We start from the raw sequence: 23,239 nt of genomic DNA, 5'->3' as shown, positions 1-23,239 counted from the left end.
ACTGCATGTAAAAAAAACTACAACAAGTTGCTGTAACTATGGAGAGACACAAACAGCAAATTTTCAAGGATGCGGCAAATAAAAGATAAAAAAACGCATTTATGATAATAAATAATAAAACCAACACAAGATTACACAACAAACACAATAACACAACAAACACACACAGGACCAATTACACATGCACAAATGTTGAAAGGAAACTCTACACAACCGAAACCACCAACAAAAGAACAACAAACTTCAACCAAAACAGTGAGCAATTTACAAGAACTTAACAAAATCACAGATACAACAAGCAACCAAGAAAATAACAATCTTACAGTAAAAGAAAACACAAACGATGAAACAAGTCTAATAATAAACTTAATTAAAACATTGTTACAGAGTTTACTACAGAATTTACAAAATCGACCCAATCCAAAATATCGTAAACCTTTTATAAACATAACTAAAAACACATAACACCACATATACCGCAACTAATCACCACAATCACAGGATACATGCTAAAATTTTAATTTCACAGTTCTAACCATCAACATCCAAGGTGCTCTTGCTTCCAAGAAACACGAGATCGAAGACTTAATAAAAGATATCAACCCTGATATTCTTATTATAAGTGTAACACTAATTTATCCTTAGAATAGATTCAAAATATGTAACTATACGTCAATAAGAAGAGATAGAAGAAATAATCAAGACACCAACAGAAGAATTATGTTATTGTATAAAAAACACCTCAACGATAATACACTTACTCCTACTACCATAATATTAATTAAATAATATACCTTTTAATACGAATACAGTATTACAGGAGTATATCTGATAAGTCCTATGGTCTTTTGATGATGCACTAAAAACACGTAGGTCCAAGAAGTCTTAATATAACTGAAATGGACACTCATATGACTAGTTCTCTTCCAGAATCTGTCCAATTACTTTTAATTCACGATGTCATAGCTATGACCAGTTTATTTCCGGATATGTCCGATTTCTTATAATTCCTTTTGATACCAACGACTTTAAACAATCCGATAAGACTGCTGAAGACTTCTCAGAGCTTGAAAACACAATAAGAAATATTTTCAGCCTCAGACCACACACTTAACTGGCATAAGGTTATAAGAAGTTATTTAGTCTGTTAGCCGTACTTATTACAGTTATAAAAAAAGCTAAAAATTATATCCAAAGATAGCCTAACAATATTGTTTACTTCTATCTATGACACCGATGTGTTTAGACTATTCCTTGTAAATAGTGCAATGATGACACTAAACAAAACTATCCTTTTTAAGTTGTGTTCTCGGTGCACCTTATTGCTTGGGTATATATATATATACACAGTGCTGTGCAAACGTGTTAGAACGAAATCAAAAATTAGATTTCAAGCTATTTTCAAAGAACAATGGATGTTAAATCATAGGTGATACATTTAAAGTTTGTTAATCTTCATATTTAGTACAATAAAAACTCGGTCGTGGTACTTGACTTCAGCAACCAGTAGATATTTTCTGTCTCACTTTTATTTTATAAACTGCAGACACCCTTTCAAGTACAGTCGTAACATATTTAATGTCCTTTGGAACTTTACTCCAAAAGTTTCAAATACAAAAGATTTTTTTGGAAGCAAGTTTTGATTTGTTAAGTTTTTTATGTTTCAAAGTCTAGATATCTTCAATTGGGTTAAGACCGATGTTCTGTGGGAGCATTGCATCACTTGAATGATTCCAGTAACTTCTTTCATAGCTAAGTAATTTAATTATAGGATTGATGAATGTTTGAGGTCATTATCTCTTTGGTAGTAGAATCCTTTACCAATAATACGCAAACCACTGTGTATAACATGATGGATCAATAGTGTCTGATGGCACTTGCGTTGGTCAATTATTATATCTATTTTGCAAATATCTATTTTCGTCTAAAGAGAGAAGCACTCCAAACCATCACACTTCTTCCCTCATAATTTATTGTAGGTAAAGTGCGCTGATTTAGATATATTTCTCCTTTATTCCTCTACACGCAAAACCTTCGCTTTGAACCAAATATTTCAACTTGGACTCATACGTCCAACACACTATTTTGAAATCCTCAATAGTCCAGTTTTTACACTTTTTAGCAACTATTAGTCTCTTGACAATATTTGGAGATCAAAGTAAAGGTTTTAAAGTTGCTACACAACCAAATATTTCATTCTCTTCGAATATTCTTTATACTGTAGATCTGAGCACTTTTATGTCCCTTGGTAGATGGTTGTTTATCTCATACTTGAGATCAGTGGCAGTCTTCCTTCTGTCCCGAAAGCTGTATAAACAAAGAAACTTAACATTAGTATCATTGAGTTTAGGTATTATACCTCTTCATTTTATGTTTTCATATTTACCTGTCCAGGTCTCACGACTTAGAATGTAACTGACAGTGTTTGGGAAACATTTCAAGTTTGCAGCAATTTGCCAGATAGTACAAACAACATTACATATCGCTTTTATGTGAACTCTGCACTATTGAGAATTCTATTCGCTTTCTATGTCGTAACATGACAAGAAAACTCATTATATGATGTTAAACACTGTTTTTACTTAACTTTATTTTTGGAGTGCTGTTATATTGAATTCTTTTGCCATATACCGACTGTTTTTTATATTGTTCATCTTGAAATGATTGTCCATGTTTTGAATATTTCTTGGAGTTGTTCTTTAAAAGTGTGTACTTTGTGTTTGTTCTTGTATGCAAGTTTATTATTATTGTGTTTAATTGTTGGGTAACTAAGTGATAGTTGTTTTGCTCAACCTTGTAGTCTTTTTTTTATACGGGAATATGAATATCTGGGATCAGTTTTTGAAGTTTATTTGTGTATAGAAGGTGTATTGTCATTGTGATTTTAGTAACTTAATGTCTCTTATAATTTTATTTCCAAGCGTATTTATTTGTGGATCACCAGTTTTAACATATTCTATTTTTACCATGTTTGTTCCTTTATTTTGTGGTTATGGGTAACACTATTTTGCATCAGTTGGTATGGGATTCACTCTTTTGAACCAGTTTGTATGGGTATCCTTTATCGACACTTTTGGCATGTATTTTTCTCCTTTTTTTATGAGTCTGTCTCCGATTAATGAACATTAGCTATATTTATTCAGGCTATTACTGGTTGTTATGGTCAGTTTGAGATTTATTTGTCCAATTAATTTTGAATATTTGAAGTTAAGCACAGGCTACACAATGTGCTAACTGTGCTCTGCTTTCTACGAATAACGAAACCCATTTTATACAGTTGTAAATCCACAGATTTTCTTCTTTGTTAATGGGAAAGGAGCGCTCTATTAATTTCTCCTCATATTTCTTCCAATTTCACGTAACTTATCACTAGATTCACTAAATTTATTAAACATTTGTAATTTCATTTACAATTATTAATACAAATTTGTCTAAATGATTTACACTAAAGAAGAATAATGTTATTTATTTTATAGTAATCTGTTCTGCCTAAAAATATTTCACAATAAAACCTTAAAGCTTTAAGGGGAAAATGTTATACGATAGGCTATTTTATATTGTAATAGTTTGTGTGTTTGTGTGTCTCTTTCTCTTTGTAAAATAGATTTTTTCTTCACAATTTTCTCACTGACCAAGCGAATATGTTGTTTGTTTTTCAATGGTCATAGTTATATAAAAATTATGATTTTGGTATTTATTTTGATTACAGGTTTTAGTTCTACTTTTGGTTAATACGGTCATCATTACTGGAAGGTACTCTAAAAATGGAAATAACAAAAACATCCGGAACATTTACGATGGTTATGGTGGTCATGGAAAAAGAGGGAGGGGAAGGGGAGTTATTGACTTACATGGCTTTGGCGTCGATCCAGGTTTTGGAAGAGATAATGGTAATGGAAAAGGCAACAAAAAATGGTTGTGAAAAGACAACAGCTTTGGCTAAAATTTGGATTTTCATCCCAACTTTGGCTTAAGAAAGTGTGGACGTTACGACAGTGGGTTGGGAAAGGAAAGAGGATTGGGTAGATTCCCAAACGTGAACGACGGTCTACATTTTGATGGAGGAAATGGTAATGGGAGAAGATAAATCGTAACAGCTGATTGAGACGAGTATTATTAAGTATTTTAAACTTAAAATATGAATATATTGCAAAGTTTCACTTTCCTCGTAAGAAGTGTAAAGAATTTAATTTTCCCACCATGCTGTTCGACTAGTAATCTGAAGAAACAAACCATGTTTCTACTAGTGTTGATGTCCCCCAGCTGGTAGAACGGTAAGTCTTTGGATTTACAACGCTAAAATCAGGGTTCCAGTTCCTTTCGGTGGACTCAGTAGATAGCTCGATGTGGCTTTGCTATACGAAAAACACACACACACACACACACATTAATGTTGATTGCCTGGCATGGCCAGCTGGTTCAGTTGCTCGAAACGTGATTTGAGGGTCACGGGTTCGAATCTCTGTCACGCAAAATTATTTTCGCCCTTTCAACTGTGATGGCGTTATAATATAACGGTCAATTCCACTATTCGTTTGTTTAAAGGAAGCCTTGGAGTTGGCTGTGGGTGGGGATGACAAGCTGTCTTCCCTCTAGTCTTACACTTCTATATTAGGGAAGGCTGGCGCAGATAGCCCTCGTGTAGCTCTTTGCAAAATTAAAAACAAAAAACAAACCAATTCAGTAATACAAAATTGAAAGGAGGTAAAATGATGAAGCAGTTTATAATGTTAGGAGAAAAACTTATCGATTGATCGATATTTACAGAGGTATGTCTGCCGATTCACACCGGTAGAAATCGAGATTTGACACTTGTTATGGGTATGCGTAATGTATAAGAGCTTAACATTTATGCACATTAAAAAATGTTAAGTATGTAATGAGAAACATAAAGGTCTTAGCTCTCGTGTTTTCTTAGTGCAGAGCTACAGAGAGGGCTATTGGCATTTTATTCACCGTATATAACCTAACTCCGGTTACTAGCGTTTTAAGTCCCTAAAAATACCAAACACTCATTAAGAGAAGAGAGAGGACTGTTGTAATTGTGCAGCCTAATAAATCTTCCGTTTTATAAAAGGGTAAGAATAGAACATTTTAACTTGTACTTTACAATAAGCTGTAAAGAAATAGGAGATTCATACGTGGAATTGCGTGTGTGATATATTATTTGTTACACAAGATTCCACCTGTATATATATATACGTCTGTTATATAATTACTTAATGGATATTAAACTTGTATAAATAGAAAAATTATATACATATATAGATAAATGTATAGTGTATATTGAAACCAATTACAACAGTAATCAAATAGCTTATAGTTGTCTTAAAACATAAACTTCCTCAAATTACAAAGAGAAAGTTTCCATCTCCTTGATAACCTGAAGATGACCATAAAAGGAAAAAACGTTGTTCTCTACTTACTATTAGTAAAAGTTTCAATACCCATACCAAAGTTTTAAGATACATTTTACTTCAAGTGGGTTTCTCGTCATCCTGAATAAACTTCCTTTATCCTCTAAAAATGATTTATATTTGTTAAATAACTTATTTATAACATCATCGACAATTTTGTTCTTTTAAGTGAACTCATATGAAATTTTATATATGTTTTTATTTTCACAGCTTGTTAGGATCCGGATTATCGCCAGGAGAAGTGATATTTTGAAATCTTACCTTTATTCAAAGAACAACCCGAAGGTTATACAGTGCAAGAAAAATATACACTTGAAATTACTGTAAACTCAATTAGGAAATAAAAACTTTGCATTGAAACTTAGTTTGACTTTTCCACAATAGAAAACATAAAACAATAAACTAAATAATGTAAAAAATAAAGTGTAATTCATTGTTAAAAGAAAACATTCGTTAATTTGTTTGTCTGTGTGTTTCTCCTTCTCAGGGAACACGATTTGCTACACAATCAAATGCTTGCTTAAGTTAATATCTGTAGAATATGTATCGAGTGTTGACAGTACGAAAAAGAAATGCTGTAAAAGAAATATTACCACGTGGTAAAATGTTTGACTCGGAGATTTATCTTTTATCTGTACTTACATTCTTGTTATAGACATATAATCAATAAACAGCTGTTTACATTTCAGAAAGTTTTAAACTTGTTAGAAATCAATCTTTCGTAACTTTATCTCACACTGTAGTGGTGTCAGTCTATCATAGTTTCTTCTTGGTTGAACTCATTTGTACAGTGTCCATAGTCTCCATAACTACTTTTCTGACTTTGATAGCGTGAACTATTTACAGACTAAACGATGAACGAGCAGCAGAAACTTTCTCAACATATTTTATTGAATCTTTGTTGTTTTATAATCATCATTGTTTTATACACGTGCGTACTGATAGTTCACTGTATCCTGTATCACACTTCTCATTATTAACCAATATATTTCGAGGTTTCTAAAATATTGGGCGAGCCCTCACTCCTACTTGCTTAATGAAAATCTCTGATAAATATTTACTCGACAAATATAATTTTTTCCATCCTTACCTCTTACATCTACCACCATTTACAATTTAATATTAATAATGTAAATATATATATATATATATATATATATATACCATAAATTCATTATAAACTTGTTCATAGATGTAGTTACATGTAGTAAACACTCTCAATGATAGTACATTATCACATAATATTCATCAGCTATATAACACTTAACCATATAATTCGTAATCGTAAAAGAAACTCCAAATTAAGAAGAAAGTCATAAATACAGATATACATTACATTATATTAAGTTCACTTAATATATCAAATTGCACACCATCTGTAACAATCAGGATACGTCTTCATTCTTCTTACTTCCGGTGTTAGTTCTTGTCTGGTCTTCTCTTAGAACTCATACAGGAATTTTTTTTTTACATGAACGTTGTAATTACTCGTGCACTTCACTGTTTTATACGCACTTCAATTTATCATTTAACACTTCTCCATTAACGTTGTCTTCTACTGGAATAACACTATCGTATTGTGGGTTTCCTTTTAGCTCTTATTCGTTAACTGTTTTGCGGTAATACTTCATAACTTCTGTTGTTTTCGTCTGTGGGAAATTAATCTTGTCCTTCTATACCGGTTCTCGAACATTTCATTTTTGGATTCTCAAACATATATACATATTAATTGATTTTATTAATTTTGATCTCTATGTTCAACTTACGACTAGCTTACCTCGCCAATTAGTTACAAATTTGAAACTAACTTGTAGCTATCATAAATCACTCTACATGAAAATCAGATGAACTCTCGTCACGTAATTCAACCCCCTCAGTGATCTGTGAGTAAGAAAATGGAAGTAACAAAATAGCCCGAAACATCCACAGTGTTATAGTGGTTACGGAGATATACGGGGAAATAGGAGAGCTCTTGACAGACGTGGGAATAAAAGTGCTTTTGACAAGAAACCACGTTTCAGAGGAGATGATGGAAATGGAAAATACAAGAAGAATATGTTTGGAAGATACACAAGCTTATATTTGGGTTTTGACAGTGACTTTAACTTAAGAGGCGGGTTGGGAAGAGGAACACGAAGAGCAAGACAAGCAGTTAGCTATGAAAGAATAGGAAGAGGAAGTGCAACACGATTGGATAGTGAGCTAAGAATGAATGACAGTCTACATTTGGACGCATAAAGTCGTACTAGCGGAGGATAATTGGTAAGAGCTCACCTAATGTGTAATGTCTGAGAGCTTAAAATTTATACCCATTAAAAACATATTGGTATGAAATGAGAAACATAAGGGCATCAGCTCACGTTGTTTTCTTAATGCAAAGCTACACATTGGGCAATGTGAACTTTGTTTACCGCATAGAACCAACGCAAGATATAATCGATTTAAGTCACTAAAGTCACCGTTAAGCCGTTGGGAGAAGAGAGAGAACAGTTGTGTTTGTGCAGCGTAAGTAATCTTCAGTTTTATTAAAGGGTAAGAATGGAACATTTTCACTTCTACTTCACAATTAGCTGTAAGGAAAGAGAAGGAGATTCATAAATAGAATAGCGTCTGTGATGTATTATATGTTACACAAGATCCCACTGGTGCATATATATCTGTTATAGACACATCTAATGGAAATTGAACTGATATAAATAGAAAAATTATCTATACATATGTATAGATAAAAGTATAGTGCATTTTGAAACCAATTACAACAGTAATTAAGTAATTTACAGTTGTCTTCAAAGATCAACGTCCTCAGGATAACAAAGAGAAAGTTTGCAGCTTTTTGTTATCCTGAATATGACCTACAAAGGTGGAAACGTTGTTGTCTACTTCATTTTAATAAAAGTTTTAATACCCATACTAAACATCTTGAAATCATTTTTGCTTCAAGTGGGTTTCTCGTCATCACAAATAAACTTCCCTAATCCTTTGAAAATTATTGAAGTTAATTAAATAATTCACATATAAAAACATGGACAATTTTTTCCTTTTAATTCAACTTAGATTAAACTTTATATGTGTTTTTATTTTGATAGCTTCTTTGAATCTAGATTATCGCCGGTAGAAGTGATGTTGTGAAATCTTTCCTTTGTTCAACCAACAACCCGTAGGTTATATAGTGAAAGGAAAATATATTGAAATTACTGCAAACTGAATTTTAATATAAATAAATTTTGCATTGAAATTTAGTTTGATTTTTCCGTAATAGAAAATAGAGAACAATAAACTAAATAAAGTAAGAAATAAAGTGTAATTTATAGTTAAAAGAAAACTTTTGTAAATCTGTCAGTCTGTGTTTCTCCTTTTCCAGAAACACGTTTCGATACAGAATCATATGCTTAGTTAGGCTAGATTGTCATTAATATGTTTTGACAAAAATATTTGAATAACGAAATTAATCAATGAGTTTATTAAAGAAAAACGTCACGTGTAGTTTTATAATATTTAGACTCATTTATTGAATCCACAGCGAAGTTAGTTTCAACTTGTAAACTGAATAAAGTTTGATACATGTAAATATAGTGATTAGTTTCTGATGAACAGTGTTTACCAGAAATGTAATATTTATGACATCCTTTATCGGAACTAACAGAAATTTGAGAGAAAATGATATACACTTTGAAGTACCAGAGTGAAACGCATCTTTAATATTTTGGTACCAATAGATGGTAGCATCATACATAAATATTTGTTTTTATATTTTCGTATAATTTATTCTTAATATATATGAAAAACGTTTATAAACATTCTTCAAGAAATGTTACATCTTTACTGACTATTCACTGACAACCAAATTTCACCTTTGTCACTACAATTAATAATTCTCAGATTCAAAGATTTGACCGTGTAGTAAAACAAATATATGTCTTCAAGTCGACTTGAAGACGAAAGGCGGAAGACTTGCGCCCGGAACGGCCAAGCGTGTTAAGGCGTGCGACTCGTAATCTGAGGGTCGCGGGTTCGCATTCCCTTCGCGCCAAACATGCTCGCCCTTTCAGCCGTGACGGTCAATTCCACTATTCGTTGGTAAAAGAGTAGTCCAAGAGTTGGCGGTGAGTTGTGATGACCAGCTGCCTTCCCTCTAGTCTTACACTGCTAAATTAGGGACGAGTAGGCGCAGATAGCCATCGAGTAGCTTTGTGCGAAATTCAAAACAAACAAACAAAGCGGAAGACTTTCGAAACGTCGTCCTCTACATTTGTTTTTTCACAACAGGCAGTTGCTGTTCATTCTACGAAGTTTCATCATATTTTATAGTTTTCTTCCCACCCATATTTCTGTCTAATGCAAGTACAAAACATCAGAGACATACACAGGTGATGACAAAATATACACAAAAATTTTTTTTTCGTGAAATACTAAGAAAAGAATAATCTTATATTTTGTATTGTAATCTTGTCATAATGTAATTTTTTCTGAAAAATATCTGGATTAAATACTTATTTAGAATAAACTTTCTGAAACAAAATAAATAAGTTTGATAATGACCCTCTTTATAATAGAGAGGAGTTGTAAAACAAAAGTGAAACAAAACACATTGAAATTGTGTGATAACTGTTCATCCAACTAAACTAGTTATAGTTTCAGATTACAGCTGGCCAATTATAAGTTGGTAAACAACAATGTGTAAATGTAAGGAATTCATCTTTTGAGTAAACTTGTATTATGTCCCAACCAAGGAAACAAAATCACTTCATTATATGTATATGGTTTAATGTAATCGTTCAAGTCCCTAAAACAAAGTTTTTCGTGATTCTTCGTATGTACGGAAAAATAAAATTAGGCGCGCCTTAATCCTGAGACAAGACTATAAGAAGATTCATGTTTGTAAGACGATGCGATTGTAATAATTAAAGTTATTCAAAGAAAATTCATAATTATTAACCCTATTAACTTGGTTGTGTAGCAATCACACGAAGAGCGAGCGGTTCTTCATATTTACTGACGAAAGACACAAACATTAAAACTTGCCACAACAGAAAAGGTGTTGCACGAAGTTGATAGCTCTCACTATACCTTCTCCCCCGCTGGTACAGCGGTAAGTCTACGGACTAACAACGCTAAAATCGAGGGTTCGATACCCCTCGGTGGACTCAGCAGGTAGCCTGATGTGTCTTTGCTATAAGAAAACACAAACACACATCAGGCTATCTGCTATCCGTTATAAAACTGGTGACGTAATTAAACAGGGGCAGCAAACGAAAAATAAATATGTAAGTCAACATATGTTCATTCACAAAAATGTTTTGTTCCTCTTGACATGAACCGTAACTGGATTGTGGTGCTCGACTGTACAGGACAGTTCAGTTGTTTTTTTGAAGTTATGTACAAAACTACATAAGGGTCTACTTGGGATATGTCTTCCACGGGTGTCGAAAAGTTCAGCATTCTGGAACATTATATAAAATATTATTTGTGATTAGGGGTTGAGATGGGTGGTTCATCTGAGAAGAGGTGTAATATGCTATACCTTGTATGCTCTTTTAATAGGAAGTCGTTTTTTGAATTATTATAAAAAGATACGTCACAAATATTTCAAACTCAACTTTTACAACGAAGTATCAGAATTCTAAGTGCGATTTATGTTTTGACGTCAAGATTTAAGTATGACAGATTTAGTTTTTCGGACATTGCAATAATTGTATTAGAACATGCAAATACTATTACTAAACCAACAGGTAAGTCTAATAAATTGTGGCGGGGATGCTTTGAAATGAACAATATGACAGTATTATATAACATTGCGTGTTAGGCCTAACTAAGCCTGTTAAATTTGACTGAGCCTTCACATGTCAAAAAATTAAAAGTAAAGGTTGTAGAAAGTGCTAACATGTTGTTTTGAACGAAATCGAAACTCAAGACAAGTTGTTTAGTTAGATATTAATTATCACACTGAGACTTCTACTCAGCTCTTTGACCCTTAAATGCAAACGAGATGATGAAAACTTCGTGTCTCAAGTAACATCAATAAAGAAAGTTTTTAAATTTTTTTTTTATCATGGCTTCAAACAGAAATTGGATCCCAATAAACTCGGAAGGGCCTTTAAGTAATGTTTCAGAGTCATTTATTCACGATTCTTTTGAATATGACATGCATCTTGAAGAGTATATGTTTTGGAACGAATGAAAAAGTACTTCTTTTGTAACTTACGTTACAATTGACGTCATAACACGAGAAAAACAACATCCAATCATCTCATAGTTAAGTGTTTTATGCTAACAAGTGTTCAGTTTTTTTCTTGGTTTCTAGGAACACTTAAACCTAAGCATCAAGTGAATTGCTACATAATGATATAAACAACAAAGCTTAAAATTACTTAAAATCGTCGTCTGGTAATCGAAATCGTTAAAATCACGTTTATCAAGATCAAACAAAACCCAAGAGAATTTCAACTAGTTTAAAATTCCAGTTGAGTATTTTAATATTTTTATTTCTGGGAAATAAACTGAATGCACAAATAAAAAAGTGAAAAACAAGAAACAAAAACATGCTGTAATTTATATATTGTTTACCACATGAACCTAATATCTTGAGTGTTCAGATCATATTTTAACATGAAATATTTGTACATACTATTTCGTGAGTTACTTTAAAAAAAGTCAATATGAGGTATTAGGGATGAATCTTTTGGGTCAAAGGTCAAGATTTCTGGTCACACTGAGGCAAAATAACATAATGGTTTAAAGTGATATGAATGTTAAATATAGATTATTTTAAGTGTTTGGATATATATGTCTGTTTTATTCTTGTTACCTGTTCTAAAGATTACGCTGATGGATGTTTTTATCACTTGGAGATTATTTTGGGGTCAAAGAGATTATTCTAATTGATTTTATTATTGAAGAAGTTAAATATTGATTTCCTTTTGGTTGCTTAAACAGAAGAGAAGTATATAAAACTGACAGATAAAAGAATAAATTGATACGTCTAAGTGAACACTTTCTGGTTTGTTTAGAAGTGTCAATTTATTCTTTATTATCCTTTGTCTAATTACCCCTACTCTCCAGTAGAACACCGGTGTGTCTGCATACTCACCTCACTAAAAATCGGTTTTCAATACCTGCAGTTGGCGGAGCACAGATATCCCATTGTGTATCTTCCTGCTTAATTCCAAGCAACAAATTATTATTAAACAAAACACTGAAAGATTCATTTTTCTACGTGATTAATGTGGTTGGTTTAACCTCAAAAAGGCACTTGTAATGGATATTAAAATGTATGTGTTGGAAAGCTGAGAAGAAAAAAAGGCGGGTAATATATAGTAAAGTGAAATAACAGTGATGGCATGTTTAAATTTTCGTTTGTTTATTTTTCGAAAATTTGTGAAAATCATGTTTTTTTTATAAATAAATTTTTCAGTGCGAAAAAGTTGCTTAATAACCGAGTTGATTATCTAAAGACTTGAAAATATATTTAAAACTATTTGTACGTTTCAATTAGTTCGACCCTTCGCATTGGAGACTTCTTGTGTTTTTGTTTTTTTTTCTTCTGTGGAATTTGATATCTACATCAACGAGTACTTGTTCTCACTACACAACGCAAGAAAACAAGTTGGGACGAAACTGAGATAATTAATTAAGCAACTGGAGTACTTATCTGAGTGATTAAAGAAATACTGTTAGTAACATTAGAGAAATGGAAATATTTTCTCATTGGTTTTGAACAATAGGTACAAAGATATGCAATTTAGTTTACCAATTTTTTTAAAAACTTCACCAAAGCTATTGATCATAGTCAAAAGTAAACTACAAAATACAGTGTGTTTAAAACAGTGCCAGTCAACACTGTCAGCCGCAGAGCAGCACGAATGTAATGTGAACAAGAGTCACTATACTGAACCAGTTGTAATTTGTTTTTCATTTTCTCTCATCATCCGCTAGTACAGCGGTAAGTCTTGAGATTTATAACGCTAAATTCAGGGGTTCGATTCCACTCGCTAGGCTTACCAATAGCCACGTGTGGTTTTGCTGTAAGAAAATACACACACATCCATTTCTCTTCGACTCTCAGGGGTATTTTTCAATCTTTTAGTATTGTTTTTTTTTCTCATTTCTCTGTTCCAATTCAATTTTTATTAATTTGTAGTGGAGTTACACATTTTAACTACATTACAAAAAATTAAAACTTAAGATTTCACACCATGCCATTTTCCAAAGAATAAAGATTCACTGTTGTATCTATACTGGAAGCATATAGCTGCAAAGAGTAACAAAATATATTCAGCTGTATTGTTCTAATAATTGTAAAATAAAAAAAAACCGTACTGTTCTGATAGGAAAGTATATTTACCTTCGTTGTTCCTAGCTTTTGATATTTGAACTTAAATCACAGAAAACTACTTATTTATATTATTTGTATAATATTTAAATTATATAAAATTTATTTATATATATACAGAAAATTATTTATATATATACAGAAAATTATTTATATATATACTATATACCTTTTTTGTTGTTTGTCGTTGTTCTGTCATTAAACACAAAGACACACAAAGGGCTATTTGTGCTCTGCCCATCTTGGATATCAGAACCCCGTTTCTTGCTGTATAATACTAAGTACTTATCCACGCTAAAAATAAATAAATAGTATTTTGAAAAAAAATATCACGTAGCGCTAGGTCAAATAGAATTTTCTTTTTGATATACTAAAAGCTCCAAAGATCGCGAGTTCGAATCCCGTCACATCAAACATACTCGCACTTGCAGCCATGGGAACGTTATAATGTGACTGTAAATCCCACTGTTCGCTGGTAAAAAAGTAGTCCAATAATTTGCGGTGGGTGGTGATGACTAACTGCCTTCCGCTAGTTTCACATTGCTAAATTAGGGATGGCTAGCGCCTATAGTCTTCGTGTAGCTTTGCGCGAAATTCAAAACACTCAGACAAACAATAATCCTTTTTGCCTCCTGATGTTATCATTTACAAAAGCGTCTTGCTTACTTTTTACTGTATTTACTGAGTTTATCACCAACTGAACTGCCACTGAACTACCTTGAATTGAACTCTCTCACAATCGTGTTGCTCCTTCGACAAAGAAAGTGTGTTCAATGTGAAATGTTATTGTACAAAAAAATTTGTGTGTATAATATTTTTAATTTGTAAAGTTTATTGAAAATATGTTTTAGATTCTATTTTGAAAACTGATTTGGTAAATAGATTTGTTGAAATTTAAACAATAAAATTTATTGAGCCCTGATCTTATTCAGTTTGGCAAACTTGGATTTAATAAATGATATTGAAATTACCAACAAAAGCAACGATAGTTATAAAAAATAGTTTTGGCCCTCTAGCAGTTCTGCGAGAAATCGAATAAACAACCTTTAAGCTGATTTACAAAAGGTCAAAAGCACTTTGTAAAAATTATACCGTATATTATACACTATTCCATAATCAGATGGAATTCTTTATTATCAGTAATTAATTACTTGAATTAATATATAAATATGCAAAGGAACTTAAGCATAAATACAGAGTTTGTTTGTAATTAAGCACAAAGTGACACAATGGGCTATTTGTGTTCTGAAAAACCACTGGTGTAGAAACCTGGTTTCTAGCGTTGTTAGTTCACAAACATACCACTGTCCGATAGAGGAAGAACGATCTTAGATGTGATCTAGTTAACATGTTAAAGGTAATCTGGAAGTTTGCGTATTTGTGAAGTGGCGGTGAAAAGCGCTATTATAACTTAAGGGAATATTTGTGAGAAATAAAACTGCCAAGATCAAAGTTGTTGTTGTTCAGAGTTTGCGTTGTTGTCTGTTCGTTTTTTTTAAATTTCGAGCAAAGCAACACGAGGAATATCTGCGCTAGCCGTGCCGAATGTAGCAGTGTAAAACCACATGGAAGGCACCTAGTCATCACCACCCACAGCCAACTTTATTCTACTCTTTTACCAACGAGTAGTGGGATTAGCCATCATATTATAACGCTCCCTCACGGCTGAAAATGCGAGCATGATTGCTGTGACGAAGATTCGAACCCGTGATTCTTTGATTACGAATCAAGTGCCCTTATCACCTGGACATGTAGATTTGAATTTTTTTTAACCGAACAAAAAGTTCCGATATGGCCAGGTTAACCACTCCACTTGGCACTCCACTTGTAATTAATCTGAGGGTCACGGGTTCGAATCCCCATCACACTAAACATGCTCGCACTCTCAGCCGTGGGGCGTTATAATGGCACGGTTAATCCTACTATTCGTTGGTAAAAGAGTAGTCCAAGAGAAGGTGGAAGGTGGTGATGAACATTTTAATACAATAAAACCATTGCAGGTCTCTGTTATTCAGTAATACTTAAGAAATGAAACTCATTATACTGGTATAAAAATTAGTCATGGGGAAAAAATGCAGCATGAAAAGATTTTGTTTCCTTGTAATTGAGTACAATACGTTTACTCAATAAGTCAGTTCAGTATACCTTGTTCTTTATCAACTTATTATTAGTCAATAATAAACTGAAACTACAAACTAGTTTAGTTGAATTTGTAGTTATTACACAACTTTAGTGTGTCGCTTTTACTTGTGTATTTATAACGATTCCTCCATATTATAAATATGGTGATAAAAACTTATACATTGTATTTCAGAAAGTTTATTCTAAATGATTATTTAATCCACATATTTCCTAAATATGAATTACATTATGACAACAGCACAATATAAAAAGTTGTTTATTCTTTTACTCTTAGTTCATAAATGAAAATCTTTTCATGTACATTTTATCATCTCTCGTGTATGCCTGTGGTGGCTTATACTTACATTAAATTAATTTAACATTGACATTAATTTAAAAAAAAATGTAAAAGGGAAGACGACTATAAAATATGACAAAACAGGCGGAATAAAAAGTTACCACTAACAAAAATTAAACACATTAAGATTTGTAATATTCTAATCGTACATGTTTTTATGTTTGTGTGAAACATTGCCATCGTTTTAAAACATAAAAAAATGACTCTTCAATTGTAGGCGTTGCAAACTGATATTTTTCCCTTATAAACTCATCAGAAAGTGAATTAGGGCTGAACGTCACAGATTAAATATTTAATTTTCTCTTTAATGATTTTAGGCCTGGAAGTATTAGCAGAACGAATTTTAATTCTATCATGTACAACGCCAAAGCTGAATAAAGAGTTACGCAATTTAGGCCTGGTAAAATCGTCAGGTTAAAATATTCCAGGGTTCAATGAGTATCTTTTTATAACTTAAAATAACTTTAAACGTTAAATGGTGAAAAATATGGCAATTTGAAATCATTTCCTTGCTACCAACGATTGGCAAAAAGTAACAGTAAAACGGCTGAATCATCATTTTATACATCGATACAATCATTCCTTAAAACCGACTTTAGAATTTATTTCTCTTCCCCCTACAAAGTACAGTAGTATGAATACAAATTGTATAGTTTCAATTATTTTACGATTTTTTCGGTTCCTTAGATTATTTGAATACCACATTTTACTATTTCATGGAAAAACATATCTTGTCATCATTCGAAAGTTTTCCTTTAATGTAATAGGAATTTCTGTGTATTCTGATGTTATGGTCAAATACGCTTCACAATAAAACCAAAAAAGTTGACAATTTGAAAAAGAAACGCTCTAGAAGAAATATTACTACATGGCCAAATGTTTGACATGGAGATTTGTTAATTGTAATGACAATGGTAAAAATTTGAGGATCAATGACAAGTCAATAAAGACGTAAGATTTCTTGAATAATATTTCTAAAAGTTTTTTTGATAAATGTTAAGAATAAATTATATGAACTGAAGAAAACAACAAATATATATATATTATACTGCCATCTGTTGGTACAAAAATATTTTGTCTTAACATCAGTCCAAGTATGACGCATAAAAATATTTCTACTATTTGTAGGTTTCACAGATTGTAAGTCCAAAAAGTAATTTCCTTTCAATTTCATCTAACACTTTTTCCAATTTACTTGTACGTATAAAGTATGAACCTAACTTTCTGTCTGCAGTTACAAACAATTCTTGTACTAAATTTACTAATACATAGTCCCACTATTTCCAACTGTAAATGATAATTGTTATTAGTTATTCTTATAGTTCTTAATCAATCCTTCCCGTAAGATCCTTACTAAATATAAGAATGCTGCTTCCTGAGTTGTCATATGAAATGACGTCATATTTTCTAAACCGTTGTCATCGAAACTAACACGACTACTTAAGTCAAAAGATTTTTCGAACGGTATTAGTTCTTTTCGTAAAATATATTAATCTGACATATTGTAAAAATGGTATATCTCTGAAAATTATCCATTTATCTCCTGATAATATAAAATTTCCTTCTTTAATAAAAGCCATATCCGTCTTATTTCTTTCTGGTACAATACTTATGTTCTGTGCCGCCATGTTTCCATTCATCCAATGGATAATTATCGTGGTAAACCATCAGATATGTGTACTACTGAAATATATAAAAACAAGTGTCTAATGATCACACACACATAAATATATAACACATACAAGAATGTTTATACAAGTCCTATATTGTCAACTTAATTCTAATTACCACTACACATATGTCTTGACATATTGTTAAAAGCTTCTAGCACACAACATGTTTCTTCATCAGAGCTAAAATTTAGTATATTAATGTAATTTACGGTCTCGGTACAGCTACTTATGGATGGAATTTCACTCGTCTTTTTGTGGGAGTAAAGATTAATTGTGGTTGAATTGGAACAGGACCTCGTGTTATAAGGTTATAATCATGGGTAACAGTATCAGCTTCCGTCGTTCTTCACGTTCCTCGGGAAAAGAGACATTGACGTCACTAGACACGCTTTTAGTAGGGTCATCTATGCCAACACTACGATCACCTAATATATGGTATTAAAGTCTTCATCATCATGAGATAAATCTTGTTTTTTGTAATCATCAGATTCGACTTCAATACTTCTTTTTTAGTTTTCTGGTTTTCATCAGTCATATATTCGTACTTATTGTGTTTCCTTTCCTTCAGCTTGTTTAATTTATTAACATCTACGAACTGTTTTCTTTTCTATGAAGTTCTTGAATCTCAAAATAGATTAGACTTGTTTGTTTAAGGACTTTAAAAGTGCCTTTCCATGGTTTTACTGGTTTATTTGTATCTCATTTCTTAACAATAGGCGTATGTAATCTTTCTAAATGTTCCTCTATTGTCGCAGCGAACACCATAACATCATCGTAATACAGACAATATCCCATAAGATATAGGTTGTTTCCAAACTAAGATATCAAGCTAATAATGTAGAATAATCCAAATGAATCAAATTGATTGTTAAACCTACTATATTACTGACTTTATATTTTCTAAATAGTTCCTTAAAGATTTTTAAGAAGTAGAAGAGTTTATAATGACAATAACACAACCAAAATACCCATATGTTATATCTGTTGCTCAAGACGTGTTTCTTTTGTTGAGACCGGCTTATATACGACAAACATTGTTTCCGGGATACTACTTACCTTTTGATACAACATACATTATAGACATTATAAATAAAATATATTACAGACATTATAATCAATAAAGTTAATGAAAATAACTTTAAAAGAAGAATAGAAAACACCTCACGAAGCACGTAACAATGACTTGGAAACGATAGTCAAGTGAATTAAACTTGAAGAGGTGTTAATTGATACTATAATTTGGATAAATAAACTTATTTAATGAGAAGATAAGCTGTTAATCATATATGCTGTAACAACTGGATAAAAAATGTTATAATATAAGTTCCTGTCGAAAAGTTTATTTATATTCAGTTCTGTTAGTGTGTTTATTACTATATTAAACACACATCGGGCTATCTGCTGAGTTCACTGTATATTCAGTTGTCGCTACTGTAAAACATAGAACATTACGTCTATAAGAAATAGTTAGTGGATTCCTGTTGAACGTATACTTTAAGTAAAATTGAAATTTTTCAGAAGCATAAAATAAACTTAATTTGAGAGTTTCACATGACATAACGTAACTGTACCTAACCTATACTCAATAGCAGTGTGACAAAAAAATAATTAACAATGATAAACAGAAAAGAAATTTAAGTTTTAAACTTAAATTAATTCAGATTTTAACGAATAGAAACAAATAACTCTGTAATTTACTTTTTGGACGAACTAGCAATATAAACACCATTATGCTTATTTGTCATGATGTCGGACTTTGAAAGCACATCAGTGACAAAAAGAAAATTAAAAAGATTTCTGTAAAATTTATAGTGTTGATTTGTGATTTATATTTGTTTGTCAATACATTTGTAAAACAAAGCCGATTATAAAGTATGATCTTGTTTAATTAAAAACTAATAAACAGAGTTACACCACAGCAGTTTCGTAACTCACAAATATGGTCTTAAGCAAGTTACATCAAAGAAGTATGATTTATTATTGTTACATCTCTCGGTGTTGGTAAGTGCGTGTTTTATAGAAACAGTGAATGAATGGATGTATTTATAAAGTGGTTATTTTCAAATTCTTCAAATTTTTCTGATATTTTATCATTTGAAAAGTATTTGTTTCTCTGATAAACAATTCACTTTTACAATCTTGCTTCGTTTCTTATACCGATTAAGTTACTTTGACCAAAATATTTCAATAAGAAAATTAATCGATGTTTTTAAAGAAGATTCCACGTGTAATTTTATAATATTTAGAATCATTTCTCAATATCTTAGTGTACTCGATATTAACTTGTAAACTGAATAATGGTTGGATACATGTAAACATAGTGTTTAGTTTATAATGAACAGTGTTTACCAGATACGTAATATCTTTGTAATAATTTATAAGAAATAGCAGAGATTCAGTGATGATGAAATTATGCTTGGTAGTAATACTAGTAAGTTTGGTATTATACACAATATTGAGATATTGGCTCTGATGACATTTAGGAAATTAGATGGACTGTGTAAATTCGTAAAGAAAACCAGAACAGGGCCAGGCAACAACAGAAAATTGTCTTATTCAGTGGTCACTGAAGTGGTTGAATTATAGACTACAACCTATCTAATTATGATGTAGAATGATTTATGATAGCTTGATTGTTTAAGTAGATCAGTAACCAATTGGTACACGATCATAATAGAATCAAGTATCTGAACTACTTGTGGATACTGTGTATCATATTTAATAGATCATGAGGATAGTAGAAAAAAAAAACTTTAAAAAATGTCATGTAACAATGAAAAAGAAGAACTCTGGCAACAACAGAAGTTGTTTCCAGACACCAGGAGGAGCTTTCTTCAGAAAGAAATTACCTCTAGACTCCATGTAAGTTCTCTACAATACCTCAATATGTCCAACACCGGAAAGAGAACATCAACTATTTCTTGTTTTAACTCTTTGTGACTATTCTAATGCCGTTATTCTTAAGGACCAATAATCACATTAAATTGTAGAGAATTAAATGAATATTCAGTAAAAGTGTTAGTTACATTAAAAATTTAATCCATTTTAAAAGATGGATGTTGAATGTAGCTATTCATTATATGAAAAGTTAATAAAAGAAGAATTTATAAAATCTGAGTCTCGAACTCTTTATTTTAATTGTAAAGCCTCGAGTTAGTGCCTGTATACTTCATTCACCCAAAGCATCCTCAATTAAATAATCTTTTAATAGGTAGCATTATTCGAAGCTTCAGCGGCAAAGCTTCAATGCGAACTTTTCACCAAAAGTATTATAATCTAAACCCAGCAGGGAAGTTTCACATAACGTAACCAAATCTAACCTGATCTCAATAGCAGTGTGATAAACAAATAAATAATAATAGAGTTACAAAATATAAAAGAAATTAAAGTTTTCACGTAAAATAATTCAGGTTGCAACAAAGAGAAACAAATAACTCTGTAATTTACTTTTGGACAAACTAACGATACAAGTTCCATTTTGATAATTTGTCATGATGTTGGACTTTGAAAGTACATCAGTATCAAGAAGAAAACTAAAAACATTTCTATAAAATTTATAGCGTTAATTTATAGTTTATATTCGTTTGACAATACATCTGGAAAACTAGCCAATTATAAAGTATGACCTTTGTTTAATTAAAAAACTAATAAACAGAGAGTTACCTCACATGAATTTCGTAGCTCACAAATATGGCCTTAAGTATGATTATATCATATCAACACATTATATAAATATGTAAATTTGATGAACACTATTAATATAACCAACTAACATACATCTGATATAAACGTCTTTTACCTTATCGCAATTTAATGAACGTGAGGACAGTGGTAAGTGTTCTACAGTTTATTTTATAAGTTTATTATCGGTTAAACTGCAACACAAGTCACAGCGAGAAATAGTTGTATTTCTTGCATGTTATCATCTCAGCAAAAGAAATGTCAGTCCTCTTCATAGAATAACGGAAGATAATTAGACCAAAATTAATATGTAATTTGAAGAGATCATATTTTAGTACGGGATATTGTTAATAAAAATAAATTTATTAATAAATTAATTTATTAATTTGAATAAAGTTATTCAAACTTAGAAAAAACAGATCCCAGAAAAACATCACTATGACAAATGTTCTCATCATATAACAAACAAACAGGAGGAAATATGTTGAATTTCTCACCAAACTCCTCCAGCGAAATCTCTCAGAACACCAGTAAAATAACATTTGTTTTGACTAGATTCACTAAATTAATCAATCATTTGTAATTTATTTTATACTTAAAATATTCTATCTATGAACATTTCACAATAAAATCTTATAGCTTTACGGGGAAAATGTTATACAATAGGCTAATATTCACTGTACTAGTTTGTTTGTGTTTGTGTATGTGTAAAAAAACTTTGGATCTACACAATTTCCTGACGGTCCACAAAGTAGTCTTTTTCTTTAATGGTCATACATTTCTAAAAAACCAAATTTTGATATTTATTTTTATTACAGGTTTTCATTTTGTTTTTGGGTAGTTTGGTCTACAATGAAGGAAGTTCAGCTAAAAACGGAAAAACGAAATGGCACGAATCATCATCGATGGTTTTTATGGTCATGAAGATATGGGGAAAGATACGAGCGTTATTGAAAGACATAGGACTAAAAGTTGTTTTGACAAGAAACCAAAATTTGGAATTGGTGATGGAAATGGAAAATACAAGAAGAATAGATTTGGAAGAGACACGAGCTTAGGCATGTGTCTTGACAGTGACCTTAACTTAAGAGGTAGGTTGGGAAGAGAAACAGGAACATGATAGGATATTTAGTTAAAAAGGAATGACAGTCGATATTTGGCGCAGAAAACCGTAATGGCGGAAGATAATTTGTAACAGCTCACATAATTTCGATGTTATAGTGAGTATATGAAAATTTAATTACGAAACTTTTTCAGAGTTTCACTTTTCTAGTAATAAAGTGAATTAATATAACCACCTGGTTAGTCACTATACTCGTAGACTTAGAATCGCTGGTTCGAGTCTCCGTCACAAACACATGCTTGACCTATCAATGGTGAAACAATACCCCAAAAGTTCCAAAATTCGTGACTTATGTAATGTTTTATTTATTGATGTGAATATTACCTTAAATCAGGTAAGGATGCATGGTCTAGTCTTTTAATAACTGTCAGACCATATCATAACTGCTTTGTTACTTTTTTGCAAGAAAATGCTTGTTTAACTTCGCTGCTTTTATAAATTTTAAATATTTAAAGAATTTGCCACTTTCGGATGGATAATATAAGTAATTGGTTTTCTGAGAAATTTATTATGTCTAAGAGCTTAAACTTTATACAC

At 31.5% G+C, this 23,239-nt stretch overlaps 1 protein-coding gene across 1 annotated transcript; it reads left to right on the top strand.

Annotated features, from left to right (window-relative positions):
- Window positions 1-5,958: 5,958 nt before the first annotated feature.
- Window positions 5,959-23,012, top strand: LOC143223947 (uncharacterized). Its single transcript, XM_076452419.1, has 3 exons — window positions 5,959-5,994; window positions 7,347-7,679; window positions 22,398-23,012. Exons 1-2 carry the CDS (start codon window positions 5,959-5,961, stop codon window positions 7,653-7,655), a joined length of 345 nt encoding a protein of 114 aa, XP_076308534.1. The 3' UTR covers window positions 7,656-7,679; window positions 22,398-23,012.
- Window positions 23,013-23,239: the final 227 nt, after the last annotated feature.

Source organism: Tachypleus tridentatus, chromosome 8, assembly GCF_004210375.1.
Source record: "Tachypleus tridentatus isolate NWPU-2018 chromosome 8, ASM421037v1, whole genome shotgun sequence".
NCBI classification, from domain to species: Eukaryota; Metazoa; Arthropoda; class Merostomata; order Xiphosura; family Limulidae; genus Tachypleus; species Tachypleus tridentatus.
The sequence above is the reverse complement of the archived record's forward strand: the minus strand, read 5'-3'. Positions and strand labels throughout refer to the sequence as shown.